This window comes from Tenrec ecaudatus, chromosome 13 (assembly GCF_050624435.1).
Source record: "Tenrec ecaudatus isolate mTenEca1 chromosome 13, mTenEca1.hap1, whole genome shotgun sequence".
Classification (NCBI taxonomy): domain Eukaryota; kingdom Metazoa; phylum Chordata; class Mammalia; order Afrosoricida; family Tenrecidae; genus Tenrec; species Tenrec ecaudatus.
Window position 1 is genome coordinate 69,930,897 of NC_134542.1, and position 26,629 is coordinate 69,957,525.

General features: G+C 43.7%; 1 protein-coding gene across 1 annotated transcript in view; it reads right to left on the reverse strand.

Moving 5' to 3' along the window:
• The window catches only part of CERS6 (ceramide synthase 6), a 351,849-nt gene that overhangs the window by 83,686 nt on the left and 241,534 nt on the right, over positions 1-26,629 (reverse strand). Inside the window, exons 5-6 of the mRNA XM_075529473.1 lie at positions 12,672-12,722; positions 7,590-7,682 (exon numbers count right to left, since the gene is read on the reverse strand). Of these exons, the coding sequence (XP_075385588.1) occupies positions 7,590-7,682; positions 12,672-12,722 (144 nt within the window). The remainder of the gene's footprint in view (positions 1-7,589; positions 7,683-12,671; positions 12,723-26,629) is intronic.

Genomic DNA, 26,629 nt, shown 5'->3' on the forward strand with positions numbered 1-26,629 from the left:
AAGATATGGGTGGAGTTCAATCTATCAATCAGGTCATGACCTAATGAGATGTCTCTTGGGGCATGTGGCTTTTTATAAGAGACTCTACAGAGAATTGGTATCTCTCTCTTGTCCCTCTCCTTCCTGCTTCTGGGGCTGGTGGCCTATCAAGCCTAGGAGCTGCCAGCACCCTGCCATGCCCCCATACCTTGGATCCACGGGACTCTGCACCCAGCAGCCTATGATAGCTCAGCTTCCCATTTTGCTTTCCTGTGTTCACAGCTGGCAGCTGTGTGAGTCTGAAGGAGCCTCCAGCTAGCATCTGACCCATGGACCTGACTTGGACTGTTTCCTTGATAGAAATTTCTTTGCTAATATAAAGTGTTTTCTTATCCACGTATGCGTGTCAGTGGTTTTGTTTCTCTAGAAAACCCAGCCTAACGTAAGTATCACACTAGACGGTGGTTTTACGTACACGATTGCTGATCTCCAGTTAATGAGAGGAGAAAAGAGCCGGGTAGGTGTTAAAAGGCAGCTCAAGCACTCTTGCTGCGGACAGTGGCTATTCTCTGCAAAGAGTTAGCAGAAAGCAAGCCCATCCATGAGTTTCTTGCAGAATTAATCATCGGACCTCTCTCTGCCAGGAATTTTGTACAAGATGTAGTGTTTCTCTCAGGTCTCCAACCAAAAGAGCAACAGGTTGACTCCACCAGCCGGGCCCTGGAACTCTGCCCTGGATAATTCCCTGTGAAGGATTCTGAACAGGAACAGAACTCTCTGGCCAAGGGCCCAGGCCTTCCAGCCAAGCAGCAGCAGTTAAAAAGACACAGGGTTTAGACGCAAGCAAGCTGTTCTGAGCTCTACCATGATAATATTTATTAGCTTCCCTTGAAAAATGTAGATGTGCAAGGGAAATACGCATGGGGAACAGGTGCTCCAGGACAGCATTTTAACCAAAAGCAAACCTTGGGAAATTAAAAGAAAACTGTTTTAGACAATGCTGAATACTGACTCTGTTGTTCTAATATTTTAAGAATTCCTTTTTGCAAAAGTAGGAAGGGACAAAAGAAAAGGAGGGGGAGACAGAGGGAGCAAACGAAGAGCGAGAAGGAAGGAAAACCCCCAACGATGTTTACATAACTTTTTAACAGCTGTTAGAATATCTAAATTATAAATCCATGATCCCAAAGGACTCTCTCAGCTCATCTCCCTCCTCCAGGAAGATGAACAGTATTTCTAACTCACCGACCAACCAAGTACCAGCCTTGGAACGAGCCAGTGGGGAGCCCGAGCCCTGCCATCGCAGGACGAAAGCCTCTTCACTTGTGTTTAAACTCCAGATTGCGTTACTGTTCGGGGGCCTGCTGGTCTAGCCCTCAGAGAGGATTGATGGTGTGGACTGACTGCCAAGTTCACGCCACGGCTTCTATAATGGAACTGCTAACTAAGCCTGCTTCCTAATTACGAAGACACCTGTTGACAAAATAGTTGCAAACTGCCTTCCAAAGGCTATTCCCAGGGTTGTTAATAGACAGGTGACCCCAGTGTGTCCTTAGCTCCCCCATCAAATGACACGGAGCGCAAACGGCCAGGAGTCTCTAAGAACCACCAGGACGTATGGTGTCAGTTGTAAGGATGCGAACGAGAAATCAATGGCTGCAGCTCACTAATGAGAGTGGGCAGCTGAGTCAAAGACCTTACTTATTAAAACCTGTGCTGAGTGACAAGCAGCCCCAGTGATGGCAGAATTCCCAATCTGTGCGAGAAACGAAAACAAACCAATGATGTCAGAAACGGACAAAGGTACTGTGTCCACCGAAGGCGAAAGAAAGGTCAGCTGTCTAACACAAGTTTCTGGATGTTGAAGACACATGTGCACAATTAATTCCTAAACACCAACCATATGTACAAGGCCTGGGAAAATTCCACCAATCTGGCTATAAAGTTACTCTTTTTTTATAGGTACTTTCTACGTTGATGCTGGATTTTTAAAAAAAAAATCATTTTATTGGGTGTCATACAACTCTTATCACAATCCATATACACATCAATTGTATAAAGTACATGTATTTTGTTGCCCTCATCATTCTCAAAATTCACCTTCTGCTTGGAATCCTGGAATCAGCTCATTTTCCTTTTTTCCCTTCTCCTCCCTCCCCGCTCCCCCTTCCCTCATGAACCCTTAATAATTTATAAGTTATTATTTTATCTTATCTTACACTGCCTGGCATCTCCCTTCACCCACTTTCCTGTTGCCCATCCCCCAGGGAGGAGGTTATGTATAGATCCCTGTGATCGGTTCCCCCTTTTTCCTCCCCCTTCCCTCCCGGTATCGCCACTGTCACCGCTGATCCTGAGGGGTTCATCTGTCCTAGATTCCCTGTGTTTCCTATCCCATCTGTACCGATGTGCATCCTCTGGTCTAACCAGGTTTGCAAGGTAGAATTGGGATCATGATAGTTGGGGAGAGGAAGTGTTTAAGAACTAGAGGAAGGTTTTGAGTTTCATTGTTGCTACACTGAACCCTGAGTGACTCATCTCCTCCCCACTACTCCTCTGCAAGGGATGTCGAGTTGTCTGCAGATGGGCATGCATCCCCATCATGTGCTCCCCTCATTCACCATATTCCTCCCCCCCCCGCCTTTGGTGCTTAAAACGATGCTGGATTTTACAATCATAATTGGAAGCAATTCAATTATGATAACAGTTCTGATCATGGTAATTGGCTGAAAGCAATGAAGACACTCCGTAGCCCTGTTGGCTACTGAAGAGACACTATGATGAGAAAGCTCAAGCAAGGGGAGAGACGTGGCTGCTGTGTACAGTGAGAGCTCACCGGGACTCACTTTGGAAAGCCAAGGATAGTTGGCCCTGTTTTCAGTAGTGTCTTTGATGCAAGATGACACTTCTAATTCTAACCAAGCAAAGGAGAACTCAGTAAGATGGCGAGGTACTACCAAAGGCTTATCAACACCAGTTTCCAGATCATCGCAAGGCAATGCAAGAACTGTTCCTATGCTGAACACCAGTGTTCAGATACTTGGATGCTAATCCAGTCTCACAATGCACAGGCTTAAGAAAGTCACACGAACTAGTGGGGGTGCATCATGTTTCCCAAATACAACACTGGAAGTGCTCTAACCTTCCTGCTTGTTCTGTGACCTCTTTGACAGAAGCCAAACCAAACTCACTACCCCCAAGTCAATTCTGACTCTGGCAGAACGGGCCCTGTGGGTGTCTGAGACTAACTCTTATGGAAGTAGAAAGCCTCATCTTTCTCCTGAGGAGAGGCTAGTAGTTTCGATCTGGTGACCCTGAGGTTAGCAGGTCAGTGTGTAGCCTCTGTATCACCAGGGCTCCTTTCCTTGACCAAAGTGCTTCTTCAAAGAGAAGGAGATGCATAGTTAAGCTAGGACAGTGCCTGGCATCTAGAAGATGATGAGTCTATAGGTGCTGACCGCACAAATAAAGACAGAGGAGACACGTAGCACACCTTCACGAAAGGATCATTAAGGGTTTCAAGAAACTAACCCAGCATGGGGGTTACAATGGGTAAGAGAAATGTCAGGGAGTTACCAGTTATGCCTCACCCCTATGAGGGGACAATCACTTCTGATAATCTGCCTTTAGGAAGTCAAGAACGATCACAGCTATAAGCCAGTGCTCTAGCATGGCAGAAAGCATGTATTTGGGAAAAGTAGACAACGGCCCACAATACATTGCAGTATTATACACCATCGTCATGCAGAGCATTAGCTTCAAGCATGAAGTCAGACGGCATTCTATTTATTCATTCTCTCCACACCTCATGATCTGGGGGAGGGAGGGGGGGAAAGAGGAGCTGATTCCCAGAGCTCATGTAGAAAGAAAATGTTCTGGAAATGATGATGGCAACATATGTACAAATGTGCTAGAAAAATTGATATATGGATTGTTGTAAGAGTCCCCCATAAAATGATTTATTACAGTTAAAAAATTAAAATAAACCTCAGGATCCACACCATGAGTAAACACATTGAAAGTCATGAGGGATATTCAGATAAATATGTCCTGTTTTCCGCCCTCCAAGTTCAGTAAAGGGGAAAAGAAGGTCATCACACCACTAAAATACGTTAAAGTTAGGGGTGTGCTTATAAGCTCAGTGCAGAGGAGGAGGTGTGATTAAAAACTTCAGGGAGTTGAATAAGTTTTCAACAAGAGTTTACTTTAGAGGGAGGTCTTGTTTGGTGAGAGGGGAAGGTAAGGTATATGAGGGGTATACCCCCCCCAAACAGAAATTATTTTCAGTTATGTATTTAAATTTTTTAACAAAACAACTCTTATCACCTTCAAAGTACTCTCCATGTTATGTCAAATCTGCTATTCCATTCTTGGAAACAATTTTCAAACTCATCTGTTTCGATGGCTGACAGCACCTCCCGCATTTTTTTTCTTCACCTCTCCTACATTGTCAAATCACTGTCCTTTCATGTCCCTCTTCATTCGCCGAAACAAAAGAAGTCTCATGGAGCAAGGTCAGGTGTGTAAGGTGTGTGGGGAAAGAGAGGCATGATGTTTTTAGCCCAAACTGGCACACTGAGATGGCTAGATGAGCAGGTGCACAATGATGGTGGCAAAAACAGTGCCCCATCTGCCACAAACCAGGCCTTTTTTTGTCATACACTGTTACACAATCTTTTCAGAATCTCTAAATAGAAAGCTTGATTAACAGTCTGACCGGGTGGAATGACCTGCAAATGCACTATCATGTACACACACACACACACACACACACACACACAAATGAGCATCATCTTGATGTTTGATTTCACTTGACGAGTTCTTTTTGAGTGAAGTGCTGATGGTGTCTTCCACTGGCTTAATTGATGTTTACTTTTGGGTCATAAGAATGTCTTTTCACCAGTAATGACCTTGGGGAAAAAGTCTGGGTGCTTTGGAGCTGTTCTTTCAACGCACAGCATGTTTCTACTCGACACTCTTCCTGGTGTCCAGAAACAAAGACACAAATTTCGCAGCAACCCTTCTATCATTCCGAAATCTTCCATTAAAATTCGCTGAACCAAGCTCCAGATTAGTCCAGATAATCTCCCCATCTATCCAATGGCCTATTGTCGGTTTTCAAGCAAAAGTACACAGATTTTGTGAACATTTGTCCATTCAGGAAGTTGGTGGACATCCAGAATGAGGTTTGTCATCAATTGACATCAAGTGAGAAAACCACTCACACACTTGATTTTTTTCTCATAGCGCTGTACTTGTAAGCTGTGTTCAACATCACAACAGTTTCTGTGGCATTTTCCCCCATTAGGAAACAAAATTTCACAGCCACATGTAGTTCTCTTAAATCAGCCATCACCAAAAAATGGTTTGCGGCAACTTGCTTTGACTGAAAAATTCACTGTGACCAGAAAGAATCTCCCCAGGAGATGCCACTGGGTGCACTAACTCAGAGTGAGTTGCTTGATGCTCATCTAGCGTGAAAAATGTGTACTATGAAAGCTCCGCCCAGGAGGTTTTTTTTTAATATATACATATATTTTTTGGTGTGGGGGGCTACTCCCTCATATTCTAGCTACAGGAAGGGAGGGTCTTGTAAAAAAAAAGAAAATGAGGCATGGGGACATTCGGGCAAGTGTGTGTGGGAGGGGATATAGGGATGAGAAGTACAGTTAGAGAGAAGTGTTTTAACCATAGCTGCATTGTCTACAACATCTCTGCAAGTAGTTTGAGCTTTGTTTTCAAGCTTCTAGAAACATAACTTTTCTCAAGTGGACTCCTATCAAGGGGTCGATGAACAAGAATGACTATTTAAATAAGAAGACCATTTAGGGGGCTGTTGTCATGGACTAGAGCCCTAGAGACTTAATGGCTACATATGGGGCTGCTGGAGACAAGCCAGCAGCTCAAAACTACCAGTTCTCCGCAGACAATGGCAAGACTTTCTACTCCCGTAGAGAGTTATAGGCCCAGAAGCCCACGGGGCAGTTGCACCCTGTACAATAGGGCCATTATGCATCGCAATTGACTCAATAGCCGTGAGTTTTTTGTAATAGAGTGGCCAGAATGGGAAACCCCAAACCCAAACTCACTACCAGGGAGTCAATTCTGACTCATAGCGACCCTATAAAGCAAGGAAGAACTGCCCCTCTGGGTTCCTGAGACGGCAAACTTATAAGGGGTAAAAAGCCTCATCTTTCTCCCATTGAGCAGATGGTGGTTTCAAACTGCTGACCTTGCAGTTAGTAGCCCAATTCGTAACCCACTAACCACCAGGGCTCTGAAAGTGGAAAGGAACCCGATTAAATCAGTGTCAGTGATATTAAGGAAGTAGACGCAGGGACGAGAAAGAAGAGAGTGCAGGAGGCCTCTTCTTACTTTAGATGGCCGTTGCCTAGGAAGCTTCTGGAAGGAAGACGACTACAGGAAGAGCATGCTCTCAGCTGGGCACACTTTATGCATAAAGTTTACTTTCCTCAGTTATAAAATGAGAAGCCAAAAAGATCCCTTCCACTGAGCCCATGGGAACTCGTAGTGACCCGATCGGACAGGGTGGAACTTCCTGTGAGCTCCGGAGACTGTAACTCTACGGGAAGAGAAACCCCGTCTTTACCCCGCGGAGCAGGCTGATGGTTTCACACTTCTGACTTTGCAGTTAGCAGCCCAACACGTAACCACTGTACATACCTAAGAGTAAAGCAGATCTTAGCGTTCTGAGAATTAAATGATGTATCACACAGGTGATATAACATTTTGCTATTAGATTTGTAAAAGCATGAGCTTGGAGAGTAGGTGGGGCAGAAGAGGAACACCTGGGAGCTATTGACATATAGGTTATGCTTGGGAGCATCTGAACTAGGAAGCTCGGTCTTCTAGGGAGACAGACTGCTTTTGAGAAATCCTGGCCCGGACCCTGGTACATAGAGAGGATGTGGTGCTGACGTGTTGGCCAGCACAGACAGCTTTGAAGGAGCGATCCAAATGGAGGAATCTGCAGAAAACAGCACTATGGAAATAAAAAGAGCAGGGAATGGCCAGAAAATGCCAATTCTGCTGAGAAGCTGATAGAACAGGAGCTGAACTGCACGCTCTCCGCTAGAGTTCAGTCAATGAAGTGGAGGATGTGAAAAAGGAGGCTTTTGTTTATTTGCTTTTTAAGAGACTATTGCATTTTTCATGATATATTTTGACCCTAGATAATCCTTAAATGGGGAGAAATTTCATTCAGTGGGTCTGGCAATACTTAGATTTTACTTTCCCTCCATGAGCTACCAATAATTTTTCTCCTTCTTAATTTCGTTTTTAGAACAGAAGGACTTTGGATCAGACTGAGAGAAAATTATGACAATTGGGATTCATTGCTACACTTTTATTCCTGTGGAGGAAATAGCAATGGTTTTCTTTGTTTGTTTGTGTGATAGACGTGAAGAGACCATGAGAACAACATATAACGCAGCCCAAGCAACAATCCAAGTCTCTGTAATAATGTAGAAAGTAGTGCTGAGCGAGTGCTTTGCAGAGACAGAGGTGCCTCTGAGTCTCAACACCACCCACCCAAACCCACCAAGACACACGTTAGCCACCACTCAAGGTTTATGACAAACCACTCTTACCTTTCTTTTGATATCCGTGAACTGGGAAATCATCATAGACCAGTAGAAGGACAGCTGCATGAGGTAGTAGTAGTGAAACTCAGCTGTGAGCGGCTGAGGAGGGAAGACATAAGAGAAAGGAACAACAGTTAATAGCGCATTGCCGTCGAGCTGATTTGGACCCACAGCACCGAGGAGCGCGGGGGGCCGAGGCTGTACCCATCAAGGCAGTAGATCGCTACATCTTTCTCCTACTGAGCGGGGGGTGGGTTTGAACCACTGACCCGGCTAAGCATCGACTGTTTAACCACTGTGTTGCCGCAGCTCCTTAAGAGTTAATAAGGGACCCAATTTATATCCTGAATGCCTGAAGCTCAGTCCTGAAAACTGACCGCGTCTTCTCGCCTAAAGCAATGCAATCCCTAATCCATTCTCCTGATGCATAACCAGACTCCGACGGTGCCCTCTTAACCCACCGCGTGTGGCACAATTTTCCATTCCATGTCCCACTAAAAGGAACGAATCAGCATGAACATTTGATGTCCAATTTTTTTATTGAGTGTAACCAGAAGAGCTGTGACCCTTTGAAACGCCTAACGGCAGGATTCCTTAGGCGAGATGGGAAAGTTTTCTACTGCTTATACAAAAGCATAATCCTGGACAGCTGCTGGGAGACTCCACAGCACAGGGAGGGGCCAGGAAATGAGAGTGTATATGGGTCACGGAGGCAGAGAGTTTCAAAATGCTCCACGAGTCTGGAAGTTTTCTTCTTATTAGGAGAGGTTCTATACATTGCAGATGTCAAAAGGATGACCCAAAATGATTTATTAAAAGATCGGAGTATCGGGGAAGCTGCCAAGAGATATCAGGCCAGGCATGTGGGAGGAAATGTGAGTTCGAGTCCCAGATCCGCAGCTCAGTAGATATCTAATTTAGGTCTTCGTCTTCTTGTTTGTAAAATGTCCCACCTGCCTCAAAGGTTTAAAGATGGGGAGAGACTCAGGCAGTAGAAGTCAGGGATACCTATTTTACACCAGAATCCATAAAAAGAAACCATTTTCACAATCATTTTTATGTGTTATTTCTAATGGCTTTATTGAGTTGTAGTGACATGGCTTGCTTTGTTAGAATGAAGGAAAAACCATTCTAAATGACCACAAAACATATCCTCACCTAGGACACTGCTGTTGTTAGGTGCTAGGGAGTCGGCTCCTACCCATAGCAACCTTCTGCCCAACAAAACGAAACATGGCACAGAACTGTGCCATCCGTACAACTGCCTCTAGGCCTGAGCCCATTGTCACAGTCACCGTGTCAATCCAGCTCGTCGATGGAGTAGGAGATAGTTAGGCTTTATATCAATTTGGGTGGACCAGGGTCCTCCCATGAATGATATGACCTAACCCAGTGTGGTCAGCTGCCCAGGGGAATAGTTTATGAAGCAGTCATGCAGTTGTGAGACCAGGAGGGGGGTACCACCTCCTTAAATCTCATCATAGCCTTGATACAATGGGGCCACGCTCACTGAGGGTGTGGCCTACTCTTAGTGTAGGTGGACATTGTGTCAAAGCTAGCTAGCTCACGACTACTGGATCTGGATCCTGCATCTGATTCGTTGACCTCCTGTTGTCATCTGCCAATCCCAGGAGCCGTCAGCAGACTTCGAACCTTGGGTTCATTTGGCCAACGTTGGCTTCATTCAGCTCTATATCCACCAGCCTGCGGGCTTCCGACGTCCTGTTTGTCAGCCCCTGCAGCTACACGGGTCAGGGAAAGCCCTCAGCGTACACCTGACCTACAGAACTGAACGGGACTGGATTTACCACTTGTACACCTGTGTGAGCCATTTCTTGATATACATCTCTTCCTGTATGCATACACATACCAGGGTCACTGGTTTGCCTTCTCTGGAGAACCCAGCCGGAAACAACACACCTATCAATAAGGTATAGAGTAAGTACAATAGCAATTTTAAAAGCTTTCGAGCTTTCTATGTCGGTAACAATGTCAAAAACAACTGTCACCGGCAGCTGGCACTCATTTAACTACCACTGCGACCAACTCTCAGCACGGGCATCTAGGAAATCAGTTGTCCTTCTTACAGTTTTGGACAACAAAATACGTGACAAGATGCACTGCCCAATGTGGAGCCTCCCCCGTACATGTTTAATCACCCCACGTTTAATCACGCTCGTCCAGCTACTCCTTTTTTTAAAAAAAATCATTCTCTTGGGGCTTTTGCAGCTCTTGTAACATTCCATACATCTATTGTCTCAAGCATATTTGTACATATGTTGCCATCATCCTTTCCAAAACATTTTCTACTTGAGCCTTTGGTATAAGCTCCTCTTTTTCCCTCTCCCTGCCCCACCCTTCCCCCCCTTATTTGAATCCTTGATGAACTATATATTGCTATTATTATTTTGTATCTTACATTGTCCATTGTCTCCCTTCACCCACATTCGTGTTATTTGTCCCCATTCGGGAAGGGTGGGCTATATATCCAACCTTGTGATGGGTTCCCCTTTCTTCCCCTGTCCCCTCCCTGACCATCTCCCTACCCTCATGACATTGCTACTCCACTATGTTCCTGAGGGGTTTATCTGTCCACAATTCCATGTGTTGAGAGATCTTATTTGTACCAATATGTGTACTCCAGTCTAGCCAAATTTGTAAGGTAGAACTGGGTCATGGTAGTGGCAGGGGCAGGGGGAGAAGAAGCGTTCAGGAACCAGAGGAATGATGTGTGTTTTGCCAGCACTATACTACACCCTGGCTGAATCATCCCTTCCTTATAACCCTTCTGTGGGGGGAAAATCCAATTGTCTACAGATGGGTTTTTGGTCTCCACTCAAAACCCCCTCATTCACATCGATATAGTTGTTTGTTTTGGATCTTTTGATACCTGATCCCGTCAACACCTCATGATCACACAGGCTGGTGTACTTCCTCCATGTGGGCTTTGTTGCTTCCCTTCTGGATGGCTGCTTCGAGCCTTTAAGACCCCAGACAGTATATCTTTTGATAGCTGGGCACCATCCGCTCTCTTCACCATATTTGCTTATGTGCCCATTTTGACTTCACCTATCATGTTGGGAAATTTAGTATCCAAGAGTGACAGATTATTATAACAAAGTGTTCCCATGTTATGGGAGGCCTTGAGTAAAGGCCCGATGTCTGTCTGCTATCTTAATACTTAACATACAAATGTATGTACATTGACCTACATCCCTCTCATTACAAATGAACATATTTACATATACACATGCCTATTATAGATATACCTCTAGAAATAGCTTTTGCCTCCTATTTCTTTCTGTTTCCTTTCACCTTCCTCCTACCCCACTATCATCCTCACCTTCCATTTGGCTCTCAGTAATTTTTCTCAGATATAATGCATTTGATTAAACCCCACCAGGCATTATACGCCCTCCTCACCATCAATCTGAGGTCTCCTGTTATCCCCTTCTCCCTGAGTTCGTTGGCTCCCCACTCCCCCTCCTCTCACATGTCCCCCCGGAACCACTGGTCCCCTTGTTTGCTCCTCGGGATTGTTCGTCCTGCCTATCTTATATAGACAGACATAGGGCAAAGTAAAACAAGAACAGAAAACAAGGAAAACAAACAGAAAACCCCGATAGATCCAGATCTGTCTGCTGACCCTTACGTGTGTTTTCCAATCAAGGTGCCAAGCCCCGTTCCCCAAGTCCGAAGTGTATTTTGTTCTGACCTGTTCCCCAAGTCAAAGGTGTATTTTTAGGATTCCTCAGGGACTTGGCTAATTTACACCCAGCAACTCCTGGGAGAGAATACACTTGGCCCTGAATTATCCCACTAACATTTGCACCTATTAGCCAAGAGGTCCGCTGTATGGCCACAAACAAGTCTAAAGAGCAGGTCCCTGGCTTGAGGACCTTAAAAGCAAGGGCTCTGAACGGAAGCACAGCTCATTCTCACGCCCTCCCTGCATCAGCAGCTGGGACAACTCTCAGAGGGGTTAAGAGGACAAGTTAGAACACGTCTGAAAATGGCCGCGTTCATAATGGACCATAGGATTAAAATAATTACTATATTCCTGGAGTTCTCTGCAGTTGACCATGCTTACATGCCTACTCTCTCATGTGAACCTCATAAAACGCATAGAAAATTAGTGATATCATTTCCCAGGTTGCGTAGCTGACAGGAAATTGTTGTCAGTTAAGTGAGGCGAAGGGGGGAGTGGGCGGGGGTTGGTCCCATCTCACAATTACTGATTCCCTGAGACCTCCAATAGGGCATCTTGCTCCCAACTTGTGCTCTTTGTAACAAGCTGCCCAGGCTTCAGCTGAACCGCACAACATTCCATTACTGAAGCTGCACACACACACACACACACACACACACACACACACACGCAACCAGGATGCAATAGACACGATAGTATTCATGCCCCTACAAAAGGAGCAGTGTGTCTTTAAATTTACAGTTGAAGGCAGACCACTATCCTCTCCTTTCAAGTCTGCTCAGGTATTTCTTTAAAGTGCTAAAGACATAATACACCTGTTTCATGAGAAAGGTCCATTTTTCAAAATGCTAATAAGGCTTGACAGTGACCACGAACAGCAATCTACATATTTACCTAGACATAGTTACACACAAAGCTCTATAATCGCTTGTCTATGACTGCATGCATAATTAAACATGTAGTTTAATTTTCTGCACCCACACGTGTGTAGGGTGGTGGATATATCCCACTATATCCATCAGATCTTCCAACTTCTGGGGTGCTGTCCGGGAAACTGCCTTCAGCTTCATTTAGCGGTGTTGCAATGGATTTTTGTCAGAAGCAAGTAATCTTGTAGCTCCCTCCATAAATGTGAAGGCTAGTTCCAAACTTACTTCATCTATGAAGGCAACTGGGCGCAGGTATTGAACTTCACTATGAACACAGAGCCATGCTTCCTCTCTGGGACTAGGCATTGGTCAGCAGGAGGAGCCAGTAGCAAAGCAGCTTTGCCAACAGTTAGGACTTGTCTGGAAGCCTGAACATGATCCAAGGAAGATAGACTACATGAGAAAAACAGCAACATCCACGAGCCACAACAGAAAAGTATATTTCTTTACCTGATAGGGGTAGTTGTACCAGCAGTGTCTTGTATTCCACAACCAGGGCGTCTGAAAAAAAAATGCACAAGAAAATAGGTTTTAGATGCTTTGGAAAGGAATCAGGGCAAGATATGTTCATGATGAACTCTTTCTTCCAGAGGTTTGGAAATCCAATCATCTCAGTGTGTGATCTGTGACAGGACATTAAAGCAATTTTTACCCCATCATGCAATTTCTCTGGGTAATTGTCTAAACCAAACTAGTGATTTTTCAGGTTCCTTCTAGAATGGGGTTATATCTCGTATATTTTGACACACACACCCGGTCACATGGTTATATTTCTGCAGAGCAACCAGCTTTAACAGCATTATGCTCAAGAAACTCCACAGTTATCAGAGGTAGCTTGATATCATTAAATGCACACATGATAAAAGAAGAAAGGCGTGTGACAGATACGTTAACACAAAACCTCCAACAACTAGAACAGAGTCAGCAGAACAACCCCTCCAATAGCAAGATAAAAGAAATAATAAAAATCAGGGTGGAGTTAAACCAGTGGGAAGACAAGAGAACAATGCAAAATATAAATGCAGCTAAAAGCTGGTTCTACGGAAGAATTAACAAAATTGACAGTCCTCTGGCAAAGCTTACCAAAGATAGAAAGGAGCAAACATCAATAGCCAGGATGAGGGATGAATCAGGGGCAATAACAACAGAACCCAATGAGATTAAAAGGATAATCACAAGGTACTGTGAAGGTTTGTATTCTAATGAATTCAGAAACCTAAAAGACACGGATATATATTTGGAAAAACAGTCTCTCCCTAGATTATCTCAGACAGAGATCAAGAACATCAACAAACCCATAGCAAAAGAAGAAATAGAGAGGGTCATCAAAAACCTACCAACAAAAAAGGCTCCAGGTCAGATGGTTTCACAGCAGAACTCTACCAAGGATTCAGGGAAGAGTTGACACCAATCCTCCTCAAATTATTCTATAACAAAGAAGAGGATGGCAAACTCCCAAACTCATTTTACGAAGCCAGCATTACTTAGATAGCCAAACAGGGCAAAGACTCCACAGGCATACAAAATTACAAACCAACATCTCTAATGAACATAGATGCAAAAATCCTTAACAAAATATTGGCCAATAGAATACAAAAGTATATAAAACATATCATCCACAACGACCAGGTAGGACTCATCCCAGGGATGCAGAGATGGTTTAACATCCAAAATCCATCAATATTATACATCACTTTGAGAAGAAAAAGGATAAAAACCATATGATAATATGCATAGATGCAAAAAAAAGCATTTGCCAACATTCAGTACCCATTCTTAATCAAGACACCCATGAAGATAGGATTGAAGGTAAGTTCCTCAAATTTATACAAGCTATCTATGAAAGACCAATGGCCAACATCATAGTCAATGGAGAAAAGACAAGAACAATCCTACTGAAAAAGGGTATAAGACAAGGATGTCCCCTGTCTCCACTTCTATTCAATATCATTTTGGAGATTCTGGCTAACAACATAAGACAGCGGAAGGACATCAAAGGGATCCAGTTGGGAGAGGAGGAGGTGAAACTATCGCTATTTGCAGATGACATGATCCTGTACATTGAAAACCCCAAAAGCTCCACAGCTGGAGTACTTGCAGTGATAGAGGAATATGGAAGAGTGGCAGGATACAAGATCAATAAACAGAAGTTGGTAGGTTTTCCATACATATTGGACTGGGCCATGGAAGAGGGGATTAAGAAGGAAGTACCCTTCACAGTAGCTAAGAACAAACGGAAATACCTAGGAATATATTTAAGAAAAATTACTAAAGACCTATATAAGGAAAACCATAAAACCCTACTACAGGAAACCAAAAGCGACCTCCACAAATGGAAGAACATCCCCTGCTCATGGATTGGAAGGATCAACATCATAAAGATGACAGTCCTACCTAAAGCACTCTACAAGTTCAATGCTATACCAATTCAAATACCATCAACCTTTTTCAAAGAATTGGGAAAACTGACCACCAACTTCATATGGAGAGGGAAGAAACCCAGAACTAGCAGAGAACTCAAGAAGAAGGACAAAGTTGGAGGACTCGCCCTACCTGATTTTAATGCCTACTATACAGCTACAGTGGTCAAAACAGCAAGGTACTGGCACAACGACAGACACTCAGACCAGTGGAAAAGAATAGAAAGCCCAGGAGTAAAATCATCAGCATATAGACAACTGATCTTCGACAAGGGTCCCAAAACCATCAAGTGGGAAGCAGATGCCCTTTTTAACAAGTGGTGCTGGAAACAATGGATATCCACATGTAGAAAGATGAAACAAGATGTTTACCTCACCCCATGCACAAGAATACACTCAAGCTGGATCACAGACCTAGAAGTCAAACCCCAAACCATCAAGACCATCAAAGAGGGAATTGGGACTAACCTCAGAGCACTGGCCCAGGGAGCTCATAGGCTCACTGCAATAGGGAAGGGTACACACACAGGTGAACTGGAAATCGACAAATGGGATCTAATAAGAATAAAGCACCTGGGCACCTCGAAAGAATTCACCAAAAGGGTGATAAGACAACCCACAGACTGGGAGTAATGACACATTGGACAAAGGGCTCATTACTAAAATCTACAACACCAACATGACCTGCTAAAAGAGGAAAACAGTTAACCCCCTAAGGAGGTGGGCAGAAGAATTGAAAAGAACTTTCACTAGGGAGGAGACCCATATGGCCAACAAGTATATGAGAAAATGTTCCAGGTCCTTAGCCATAAGAGAAATGCAAATCAAAACAACCATGAGATACTACCTAACACCCCTGAGGCTAGCCCAAATTAGCAAATCAGAGAGCTACAAGTGTTGGAGGGGCTGTGGTGAAGGAGGGTTCCTGGTTGTTGTATAGATTTGTACAGCCACTGTGGAAAGCAATCTGGCGATATTTAAAGAAAATGGAAATTGATCTACCTTATGACCCAGCCATCCCTCTACTGGGCATATACCCAGTGGAAGTAGCAAATAAAACACGACCAGTCATCTGCGCCCAATGTTTATTGCAGCATAATTCACAATCTCAAAGACTTGGAAACAGTCTAAGTTTCCATTGATAGATGAGTAGATTAGTAAACTTTGGCACATACAAACAATGGAGTACTATGCAGCACTGAAAAGCATGGACGATCACATGAAACACATTATTTCTTGGGAAGAGCTGGAAGGAATTATGTTAAGCGAGGTAAGCCAGACTCAAAAGGACAGGTACAACATGAGTCCCCTGAGGTAAGGACAATCAGCATGGCAGGAATAGAAGATTAAACATCTATCTCGCAATAAACGGGTGGAAGCATAGATAGTTGGAGGGAGGGCAGGCACACCTAGGGAGGTACATGAGAGTCCAGCATAATGAAGGGGAAGGGGGACAGGGGGAGGGAGAAACAGGGTGGGGAGAAACCGAGTAGATGGCACGGAGGGAACAGGGCACTAACCCACCCAGGGGAAGTGTACTGGTTGTGTCCCCACAGAACTGGAACATGCATACGGACCCCACCATGACACGCCAAACCAGGAGGGCAACGTAAAGTGCGGATGAATACACAAAGAGACTGAACCATACACCAGCCCCAACCAGAATTAGCACGACCCCCACAATCAAAGGGAGTACCACAAAAAATGAAAATAGATCGTCTGGTGTGGGAAAGGAACTGACCTACCACACTACACCCAGAAGGAAGCTGAAGCAAAGGAAGGAGGAAGAATGGAGCGGAGCACACCTGGGCTCACCAAGCTCAGAGGACAATCGCCCGCCTCAAAGGGCCCATTGTACAGAGAGGACCATATAGCCAGCCCCACGGCGAGATGCGACATCCTGCACTGACCCCCCCCCCCCACCACACTGAGGCAAACACTGGGGGCGTGCAATGGAGCGGCGGGGGAAGCAGAGCAAGGAAGTCCCGAGGGAGTAAAAGGATGTGGCACCCCATCAGACTTGTCCGGAAAATACTCCTAAAGGTCAACAAACTTCTAAAGGTTGAAATACTAACTGGTTTTTTTTGCTGTCTTTCTGTTTTTCTTTTTTTTTCTCTTCTTTTAAATTTTGTATGTCAGTGGCTTTTCTGTTTGTAGTGTTGCTACTGTCGATCCCATGTTCTTATGTGCTACTTTGGTGCTATCAAAGACATCTGCATTTTTATGCACATATTACTATATCTGCAGGTCAACCTAGATAAGATAGGTGGACAATGCGAGAAGAAAATAATGGGAACAATGCTCCCGGAGGACATGAGAGGGTGGGAGGTAGGGGAAGGGAGGAGGTGTTGGCCAACCCAGGGACAAAGGAATGAGTGGTTCAAAACCAGTGGAGGGAGGAGATGGGAGGACTGGTAGGGAGTGACCAAGGACGAGGTAACAGAGGAATTACTGAAACCAGAATGAAGGCTGAACATAGTAGTGGGACAGGAGGAAAGCATAAGGAAATCAGGAAAGGAGTAGGAGGCAAAGGGCATACAGAGAAGCCTAAATACAGACATGTACATATGTAAATATATTTATGATTATGGGGGAAATAGACCTATGTGCATATATTTATAGGTTCAGTAGTAGGGTAGCAAGTGGACATTGGGCCTCTTCATGCACACTCCCTCAATACAATAGCACCTTGCTCAGCTAAATGGTCATTCCATGATACCCGCCTTCCTGATATGATTGCTGAAGACCGATGTGTGCATAAGCAAATGTGGTGAAGAAAGCTGATGGTGCCCAGGTATCAAAAAGATATAGCGTCTGGGGTCTTAAAGGCTTGAAGGCAAACAAGCGGCCATCTTGCTCAGAAGCAACAAAGCCCACAGAGAAGAAGCACACAAGTCTAAGTGAGCACGAAGTGTTGAAGGGATCAGGTAGCAGACACCAAAGAAGAAAGCCCATCATTGTGTGATCACCTTCCCCACATAAACACTGAAGATGAATGTGTGACATCCCTTGCAGAGGGGTAGTGGGGAGGAGATAAGTCACTCAAGGTTCAGTGTAGCAACAATGAAACTCAAAACCTTCCTCTAGTTCTTGAACGCTTCCTCACCCCCATTATCATGATCCCAATTCTACCTTGCAAACCTGGTTAGACCAGAGGATGTACAGCAGTACAGTTGGGATCTGGAAACACAGGGAATCTAGGACAGATGAACCCCTCAGGACCAGCGGTGAGAGTGGCGATACCGGGAGGGAGTGGGGGTAGAAAGGGGGAACCAATCTCAGGGATCTACATATAACCTCCCCTCTGGGAGATGGGCAACAGGAAAGTGGGTGAAGGGAGACGCCGGGCAGTGTACGATAAGATAAAATAATAATTTATAAATTATTAAGGGTTCACTAGGGAGGGAGACCGGGGAGGGAGGGCGAGGGGGAAAAGGGATTCCAGGAACCCTGGAAGGTGTGGAAGGTGAATTTTGAGAATGTTGAGGGCAACAAATGTATAAGGGTGCTTACTCAATTGATGTATGTATGGATTGTGATAAGAGTTGTATGAGCCCCAATAAAATGATTTATTAAAAAAAAACACCTGAATTTGTCCTGGGTGGAAGTATCTCCTGCATGACAGAATTTCTTCCCTGGCTTTTTGAATGTTGGGGTCTTTTTCTTAACTTATGCATTTATTTTTGTCTGTATACTATTATGCTTTTTATCCTCACCACTTTAGAGAGCAAATTTTGTTTTTTCTTGTTTTCTGTTGGGTCTCCCAGGAGGAGTGGATGCATATGTGAATAACTGATAAGAGGGATCACAGGGAATGCAGGGGTGGGGGTAGAGGATAGTGAGGGAAAGGGGATTTCAGGAGTAAATAATGAAGACAGGTGCAAGGAGGGAGCACTGCAATGGATTGGGATAGCATAACTCATCTTAAAGGTGATTTAACCATGGGGGTGGGGTGGGGAGTGCTCTAAAATTAATGCAGGGGTGTAGTACAGTTCTCCTTGATATGGCTGGATGACTGAACTGTTGAATTATACAATATGCAAATTACTTGCCAATAAAACTGTTGGGAAAAATTTCAATTAGAAACAAAGTTAGTCTCTGAAACCCATAGGGGCAGTTCTCCCCCAGCCCCTCACAGTGTTGCTTTGAGTCTGGGTCACCTTGATGGCAGCACGTTTGTGGTTTGTATTAATGTGCACTTAAATACAATTTCTGAATATACCCAAAAAATAATAATGGAGGCAGGGGGTTGGTTTGGGATAGAGAGGGGTTAGTTTTAAATAGCTTGACCATACAGTAATACTTGTACATTTGATTAAGAATCCATCCATCATGAATAAATCGCATTCTCTAAATTACATACATGTCATGTTTAATATACCATATGCCACTGAATCAATTACAACTCATAAGACAGAGTAGGACTGCACCCTATGATTTCTGGGGCTGTAAATCTTTCCGGGAGCAAAGCCTCATCATTTTACCATACTGTAGTAGGAGAGTTTGAACTGCTGACCTTGGGGTTGCAGCCCAATGCTTACGTGCAGCTCCATTCGGCTCCTCGAGCTCCATCAATGGGACAAAGCAGCTTTCTCCCTGAAGGCCAGTGTGCCCAGGGGTGTGTCATTTACCTCATCAGCTTGGTACCGTAAGAGTGATGACAATGAGGATGGGGATATCAGCTACTACATATTGAGTACTCACTATGTCCCAGAAATGGCCAGGAGACTTTACACAGTTCAACTCATTGAATCCGTACAGCAGGCTAATAGCATTTGTCTCCTTTCACAATTAGGCTACCAGAGGTCTAAGTCTCTAAGTCACTTTTCCAGACTAACTAACTAGGCAGAGATTGAAAAGACACTCAGAGTCTGGTCCTAAACTCAAAGTTAACCACTGTGTATTCTATCTTTGAGTGTAACAGAATGGAGACAGAATACAGTTAAAAAGCGACATCACAGTGTAACCCTAAGCCCCAGGATCTGTACATGTTCTCTTCATTGGTGCCCTACTGACTCTCCCTTTTTTCTGGGAAGTTTTTACTTTGCTCTTGGTTTTGCCTTTTGCAACCCATTCGATGCTGCATTGTGCAATCTTTCAGCCCTTAATTTTAACCCTCTACTAGAGTTAAGTACTGTTCAGTACTGACCTTGAAAGGTGATTGTGAGGGTCCAATGCATATAAAGTTACTCATGGAAACAAGCTAAATGCCCATGGACAGACAGCTGGATGGGTAGATACAATGTGATCTATTTGCACAATAAAGAGAAACAAAGTCTTGGCACAAGCTACAAGAGAGACATCATGCTGAGGGAACTAAATCAGTCACAAAAGGGCAAATACTCTATGATCCCACTTACAGGAATCATCTAGAATAGACAAGTCTAAAGAGACCTAAGTGAATCAGAGGTGATGATGGGTGTTGGGGAGGAGGAGAACAAGGCAACTCTTGTTTGGGGGGTGGGAGGTGGGGATGAAGACACGGAGCTTCTGTTAAAGGTGAAGAGGAAATTTGGAAATCAACAGTGGTAATGGCTGAAGAACAGGGAATTGTACGTGTGCAGGTTGTTAAAATGGAAAGTCTTTTGCTATGTGTATGTTTACCACAATAAAATATTAGACACTTTAAAATTTTGATACCTCGTTGTTTTCTTATGGTTGATACGTAATACGTGACTATTCAGGAGGGAAGATACAGAAATATAGAAATGAACCAAAGTAACATAAAAATCATTTGAATCCTTAACAATTCAAATAATTAACATTGAACAACATTTTTTATGTATAGCTCACTTTAGGGCTTTATTTATATGTAATAAAGAAATCAATACAGACAAATATGTGATAGGTAGGTTTACTGTGCCAACCTGGCCAATAGGAACATGTGGGATTAATAAGGTTGCAGTTTGATTGGAGGGCAAAGAGATAAATGGCTCAGCAAACCCCACCCCTTTCTCTCTTGCTCTCTGGTGATAGGTCCAGCATGTAACTGCTGCTTTAGCTAGTTCTCTGCCTCCCTTTGTGAGCTATACTACCTATGGGACAGCCAACCCATGGATCGTGTTGCTAGAGCTTGAGGTTCCTTTGAGACCTGCTGGTGTGTACATGGCTTGAGCTTGAGGTTGTCCGATCCTGTTGTCTTGCTTTGCGTGAGTTCAATATTCCATCTTGGCCTGCTTCGCTAAGCTCCTGAGCTGCTGACTGTTGGAGACGCACTCTTCTGTTTGCTGCTGGACTTCCTGCATTGTGGCTGGACTTCCTGCATTGCCTTCAGAAGACTCAGCTGTCTGTTTCCTTGACCTTGGACCCAGCAGCCCTCGTGAGTTGAAGGACTTCCAGTATATTAACTGTTCCACGGAAGTGAGTTGAACTGAGCTCTCTGTACTGTGATAGTTAGCCTGAGTGGAACCATCTTGCAGCAGTCTCCATTTGTGTCAAGCTATGGAAATTCCCCTGAGGTTAAGGTCAAGCAAACACTTGCCAGAAAATAGCAGCTACAAGATAAGGCCACACATCTATCTCGAAGGGGAAAAAAAAAAGTTTTAAAATGCCAAGGCTAACTGCAAGGTCTGCTTCTATTTTTGCTTGCCTGCTCGCGCAGCTGAAAGCCCCCATTGTTTACCCCACCCTATAAAAACCGAAGTCTGCAAGCGATCGGGACCAGCCATTCTCCCTCTCTTTGGGGTACTGGTCCCTGCGCAGGTTCTTTTTTCTCTTCTCTGCCCCCTTTAATAAACTGTTTTGCTGCTTACCAGAGACTGAGTTGTTGTTGTCCGGCTCAGATACAACAGTACTGCTGTGTGGATTAATCAGCCGTATGCATTCCTTTAAGCTGTATATATCTGTCCATATCTATCTATAGATAATCACAAGGGTCCTGGTTTTGATTCTCTAGAGAACCCTGTATAACACAAAATATGTCGTTTTTATACACATGAAGCATATTTTTACATTAAACTATGGTACATGTGGTAGGCTTGCTGTTCTTTCTGTTAGAGTTATTCATTATTTCCACAATTAGTTGAAATCCTGGGGGAAAGGTAAGTCAGATGCATCTGTTTATCCCTCCTGATCTATGCCCAAGTTGACAGTTCAGCATTCACTTAATGAATGCTCTTGAGAAGGAATACGAACACAATGCAAGGCCCATATCCACCCTGGTCGTATTTTTGTGAATTTGGAATTGTTTTGGAGGGAGATAATGAAAAGTGGGTCAGTCACCTGTGACTCTGAGATGGAAATTCTGGTGATGCTGGTGGCTGAGCCCACCCACCAACAGAGATGTATATTCATATCATTTCTGTGATCATTTAAACCACCGTGGTTTGGGGTCTTTTTGCATAGCAGCATGGCTTGTGTTCTCACTAATATATACATCAAACCACACCCAACCAAACTCACTGCCTTCGAGTTCATTCTGAATCAGCCACCCTGTCGGACAAGGTAAAGCTGCTCCTGTGAGTTTGCAAGACTGCAAACTGCAGGAGTAGAAAGCCTCATGACTGATGGGTTTGAACTGAGGACCTTGCTGTTAGCAGACTAACAAACGCCCACTGTGCCACCAGGGCTCCTACAGTAAGTATTATTAACTATTTGTCAAAGACTAAGCAAGAGCAGAGAGTAATTACCAATTACTTCAATTCATTATCTGAAAGCTACCATGTTGATAAGCTGAGAAGCTGGGATCCAAATCTAGTATACCACATTCTTCCTGGTTATACAACGCCCCCCCCCAAGAAAAACCCCCAGTAATCACGGCTCTTTGAAATTAAATCGCCCAGATAGGTTATCCCCTAAGTCACCAGTTTAAAGGTTAAAAAGGAACTTCAAGTCCTGCTTAATCAACAAAGAACCCCCATTTTCAGCTGCCTCTCACAGTACCAGAGCTATCTCAGCTACTGAAGATCCCTCAGGCTTACTTCCTGTCCCACCCTAGCCCACCCCCTCTTGGTCAATAGAAATGGGATCACTTTTTTCCTTTCTCTTCTTTTTTTTAATTTTAACAATTTATTAGGGGCTCATACAATTTTTATCACAGTTCATACATATACATACATCAATTGTATAAAGCACATCCATACATTCCCTGCCCCAATCATTCTCAAGGCATATGCTCTCCACTTAAGCCCCTTGCATCAGGTCCTCTTTTTTTTTTCTCCCCTCCCTCCCCTTTCCCCCCTCCCTCATGTGCCCTTGGTAATTTATACCTCATTATTTTGTCATATCTTGCCCTATCCGGAGTCTCCCTTCCCCCCTTCTCTGCTGTCCCTCTCCCAGGGAAGAGGTCACATGTGGATCCTTGTAATCAGTTCCCCCTTTCTAACCCACTCACCCTCCACTCTCCCAGCATCGTCCCTCACACCCTTGGTCCTGAAGGTATCATCCACCCTGGATTCCCTGTACCTCCAGCCCTCATATGTACCAGTGTACAGCCTCTGTCCTATCCAGGCCTGCAAGGTAGAATTCGGATCATGGTAGTTGGGGGGAGGAAGCAGCTTTCTCTTCTTTTAATATTATAAGACAACATGCCATACATGGTGCTTAAAAGTTATTCAATTGCATAGCAACTAATTTCAATTGAAGAAGACATAACATCAGAGTAAGAGTAAGGCATGCCATGTCATAGTGGATGAGAAATTACTTCTAACATTGCCTCAATAAAGAAGCCACAACCCAGAGAGGAGTTTTTCACGATATTATATACAGCTGCTCCCACACACACCACGGAGACACACGTCAGCAGTGAGCACATCCATCAACAGCACAGCGTTTCCGGAGAAGCTCCGCTCTGAGCAAACCCAACAACCCAAGCACTGGCTGCAGGCAGGCACTCTGCTGCTTTGGGGTGGGGGTGGGGGGTTGGGGGGTGAGAGCGGGTGTGGCGGAGCCTGCCCTGGAGTCCTCAATTGCTTTTCAATCATTCTTGAGGCACTTGGTTGCTACTGATTTTATGATTTAAAGGAACGTAAAGATAGAGAAGCCTCTTTACATGTCAGTAAATCTGCTCTTGTATCAGGTTTGTCCCCTTATCAGCTGTTCTAGAAAGTTCACCATAGGCAGAACGCACACAAATAGATCAAATCTGATCGTTTTACTTGACCATCTGGAATAAGATAGACTTCATCTTACTTTATTTTTTAAATGTTTCTTTGGAATTTTGATGGATTCCTTAAAAATCATAGTTAAAAAAATTAAAGCTATCATTTTATTTCCATGTCACCTTTCATAATAATAGGTTCATTATCAAAAATTAAGGAGGTGGTGTATCTCAGATCACTCATGCTTATCATGTTGGTGCAAGCCATAAGCACACACACACACACACACACACACACACACACACCAAGCTCACTGCATGGAGTCAATGCTGACTCTTAGAGACCCCCTGTGGTTTTCCAAGACAGTAGCTGTTTACAGGAATAGAAAGCCCAGTCTTTCTCCTGAGAAGCTGTTGGTGATTTTGAACTTCTTACGATAGCAGCCCGACGCTTATCAATACAACACTTAAGTCCATAATATAGTTTGAAGCAAAAGGCCAAAAGAAAAGGAAGCCCAGGTAACCAGGCATGTGCTAGATGTATAAATAGAAATTTAAAAAAACACATAGGCAAGGAGTTTGTGACTAGCTGTTACCCTAAAAGTTGGCAATTCAAATCCACCTAGTGGCTTTACTGACGAAAGAAGCTTGCTTAACTTGTTCCAAAGATTATAGTCAACAACCCCCTATGGAACAGTTCTCCAGGACACATGGAGTCCCCGTGTGTCAGGGACCAACTGGATGGCAGCTAAGATACGACACACACGTGTATTTTGGCGGGTTTTCCCCACCAAGAAAACAGGTACTGTGGCTACATAAACAGTGGTTTATTTGAAATATACGCCGCCTAAAGTACCAAAGGCATTTGCTTGTCTCATCAAAGACATGTAGGTCTATAGTCATAGTTCACAACTCAGTGGCAAAATCTCATCTTCAGCTCTTTCCATCCCAAGTCTTCACATGGCTTTCAGAAAGCCTTACTGAGACAACAGCCCAGAAAAATCGTCTTTGAGACATGCTGCCTTCCACAGTTTCAGAGCAATTCTTGGCTAATGTTTTTTTAAAATGCCAGATTGGTACATCCCTCAACTACATCAGTTCAGGAAATATCCCTCCTCTGGAAACACTTGCACTGGGTTATATTTCACCTTCAAACCTTTTGCTAACTTTGTGGACGTATTGTAAGAAATAAGTGAGAAATGCTTTTGTATGTCTGTAATGAAGAGATAGCAGAAAAGTAAATTTCCATTAGCCAATCTTCCTTTAAAATTTAATCCAGAGGTGGGAAACTTTTTCTTACCACATAAGAATTAGTTACCCCACCATTAGCTTTTCACTTTGGCTTTGGGAAGCTGAGTTCAAATTCTAAAAGTTCAATAGCAGCAATTGTGATTGGCTCTCCACATCTTTGCTTACATCTCTTTTCTTAAAGATGTATAGCTAGGTCAAAAACTGACTAGGAAAACAGCTGTTATATATGAGGGGCTTCCAAAAGTTTGTAGAAAATATCCATTATCTTTTATTTTCCCCTTTCCATGAACTTTTTGATGCTCTCTTGAAAACATCACAACTCATTTTTTTAAGAAACATTCAACAGTACAAGTCAAATGAATTAATATAAATCAAGTCAATTCAAAGTAAGATTTACTAATGTTATTTTCCAATTTATCCTATTAAAATGTTTTTATATTTAGTAGACATTTTAAAAACAATTCAGACCACAAAGAAACATCTCAAGTTTTGGGAGTTATAAAAATAGATAAGGCAATTGCATTTGGAGTCTCAGAGATGATGCCAGAAGATGTTTGGCCTGAAGATGCTGGTGGTCAGTGGTGAGCACACTAGGGTGCTCCCCAGAATGTAAGAGGTGTCCTTTTGTCCTTGCCTGGGTTGCTAGAATGTGTGACCATAAATTTACAGAGCAGAGTAGGGCCTCTCCGTAGAGTTATCTGGAAATTGTACTATCTTTGACCGACCTATAGATGAGAAAATGTAATTTGAACATGACCTCATGGCATTATATAAAGATAGCAACCCATCATATTGATCAGGCTTTAAATAGGATCATGGTCTTCTAGACCTTGTCTCATATGTGCCTTCAGCACATTCAGTAATCAATTTAGAAAGTTATTTGCAGATCTGTCCAGCATACATAAGTAGGAGTGTCTTAGAGATGGGCCAGGAGGTCACAAGAACTGGATGAGGAGTTTTACATGGAAACAAAGACAAGAAGAAATGTGAGAGGTGTCACCATGCATTCTTAATGCAGTGTGTTATCCTTTCTACTAGGGGTTCCCAACTCTATCCTGCCCTTGCTCTGTTAAAGGCACCCCGCCCCCCGTGGGAACACTGGTGCCCTGTGGCTATGATGCTTAGGGGCTGGGGAAAAAGAAGCTTGAAAGATGACCTCTCTCATCTATGATCGGAATGTGAGCTGTCTTTCTACACCCAGAAGAGCAAAGCGCACTGTACTGATAATTCCATCATTAGAATGGAGATCAGAGAAAAGAAATCAGATGATGGAAAGATAAATAAATGGAAGAAAATGAGGCAGAAACACTTAAAGGCGTGAGAAAGTAGTGAGAAAGTCAATGGACGGGGTGTGTGTGTGTGTGTGTGTGTGTGTGTGTGTGTGTGTGACATGTAGGCCAGTGTAGAGATTGAGAATAAAGCCAAAGAGCATGGTTCTTTTTTTTTTGAGCATGGTTCTTAAGAAGCATAAAACCAGTCCCAAAATCAATCTGGAGAAACATACACACTGCAAAGGACAAAGGATTAGTAACCCGGAGAATCTAACAATCCAAAAACAACCCTGGTGGCATGGTAATTACAAATTGGACTGCTCACTGCAAGGTCAGCAGTTTGAAACCACCAGCTGCACCCTGGGAGACAGATGGGCTCTCTACTCCCATAAAGAGTACCGGCCATGGAAACTCACAGGGGCGGTTTTA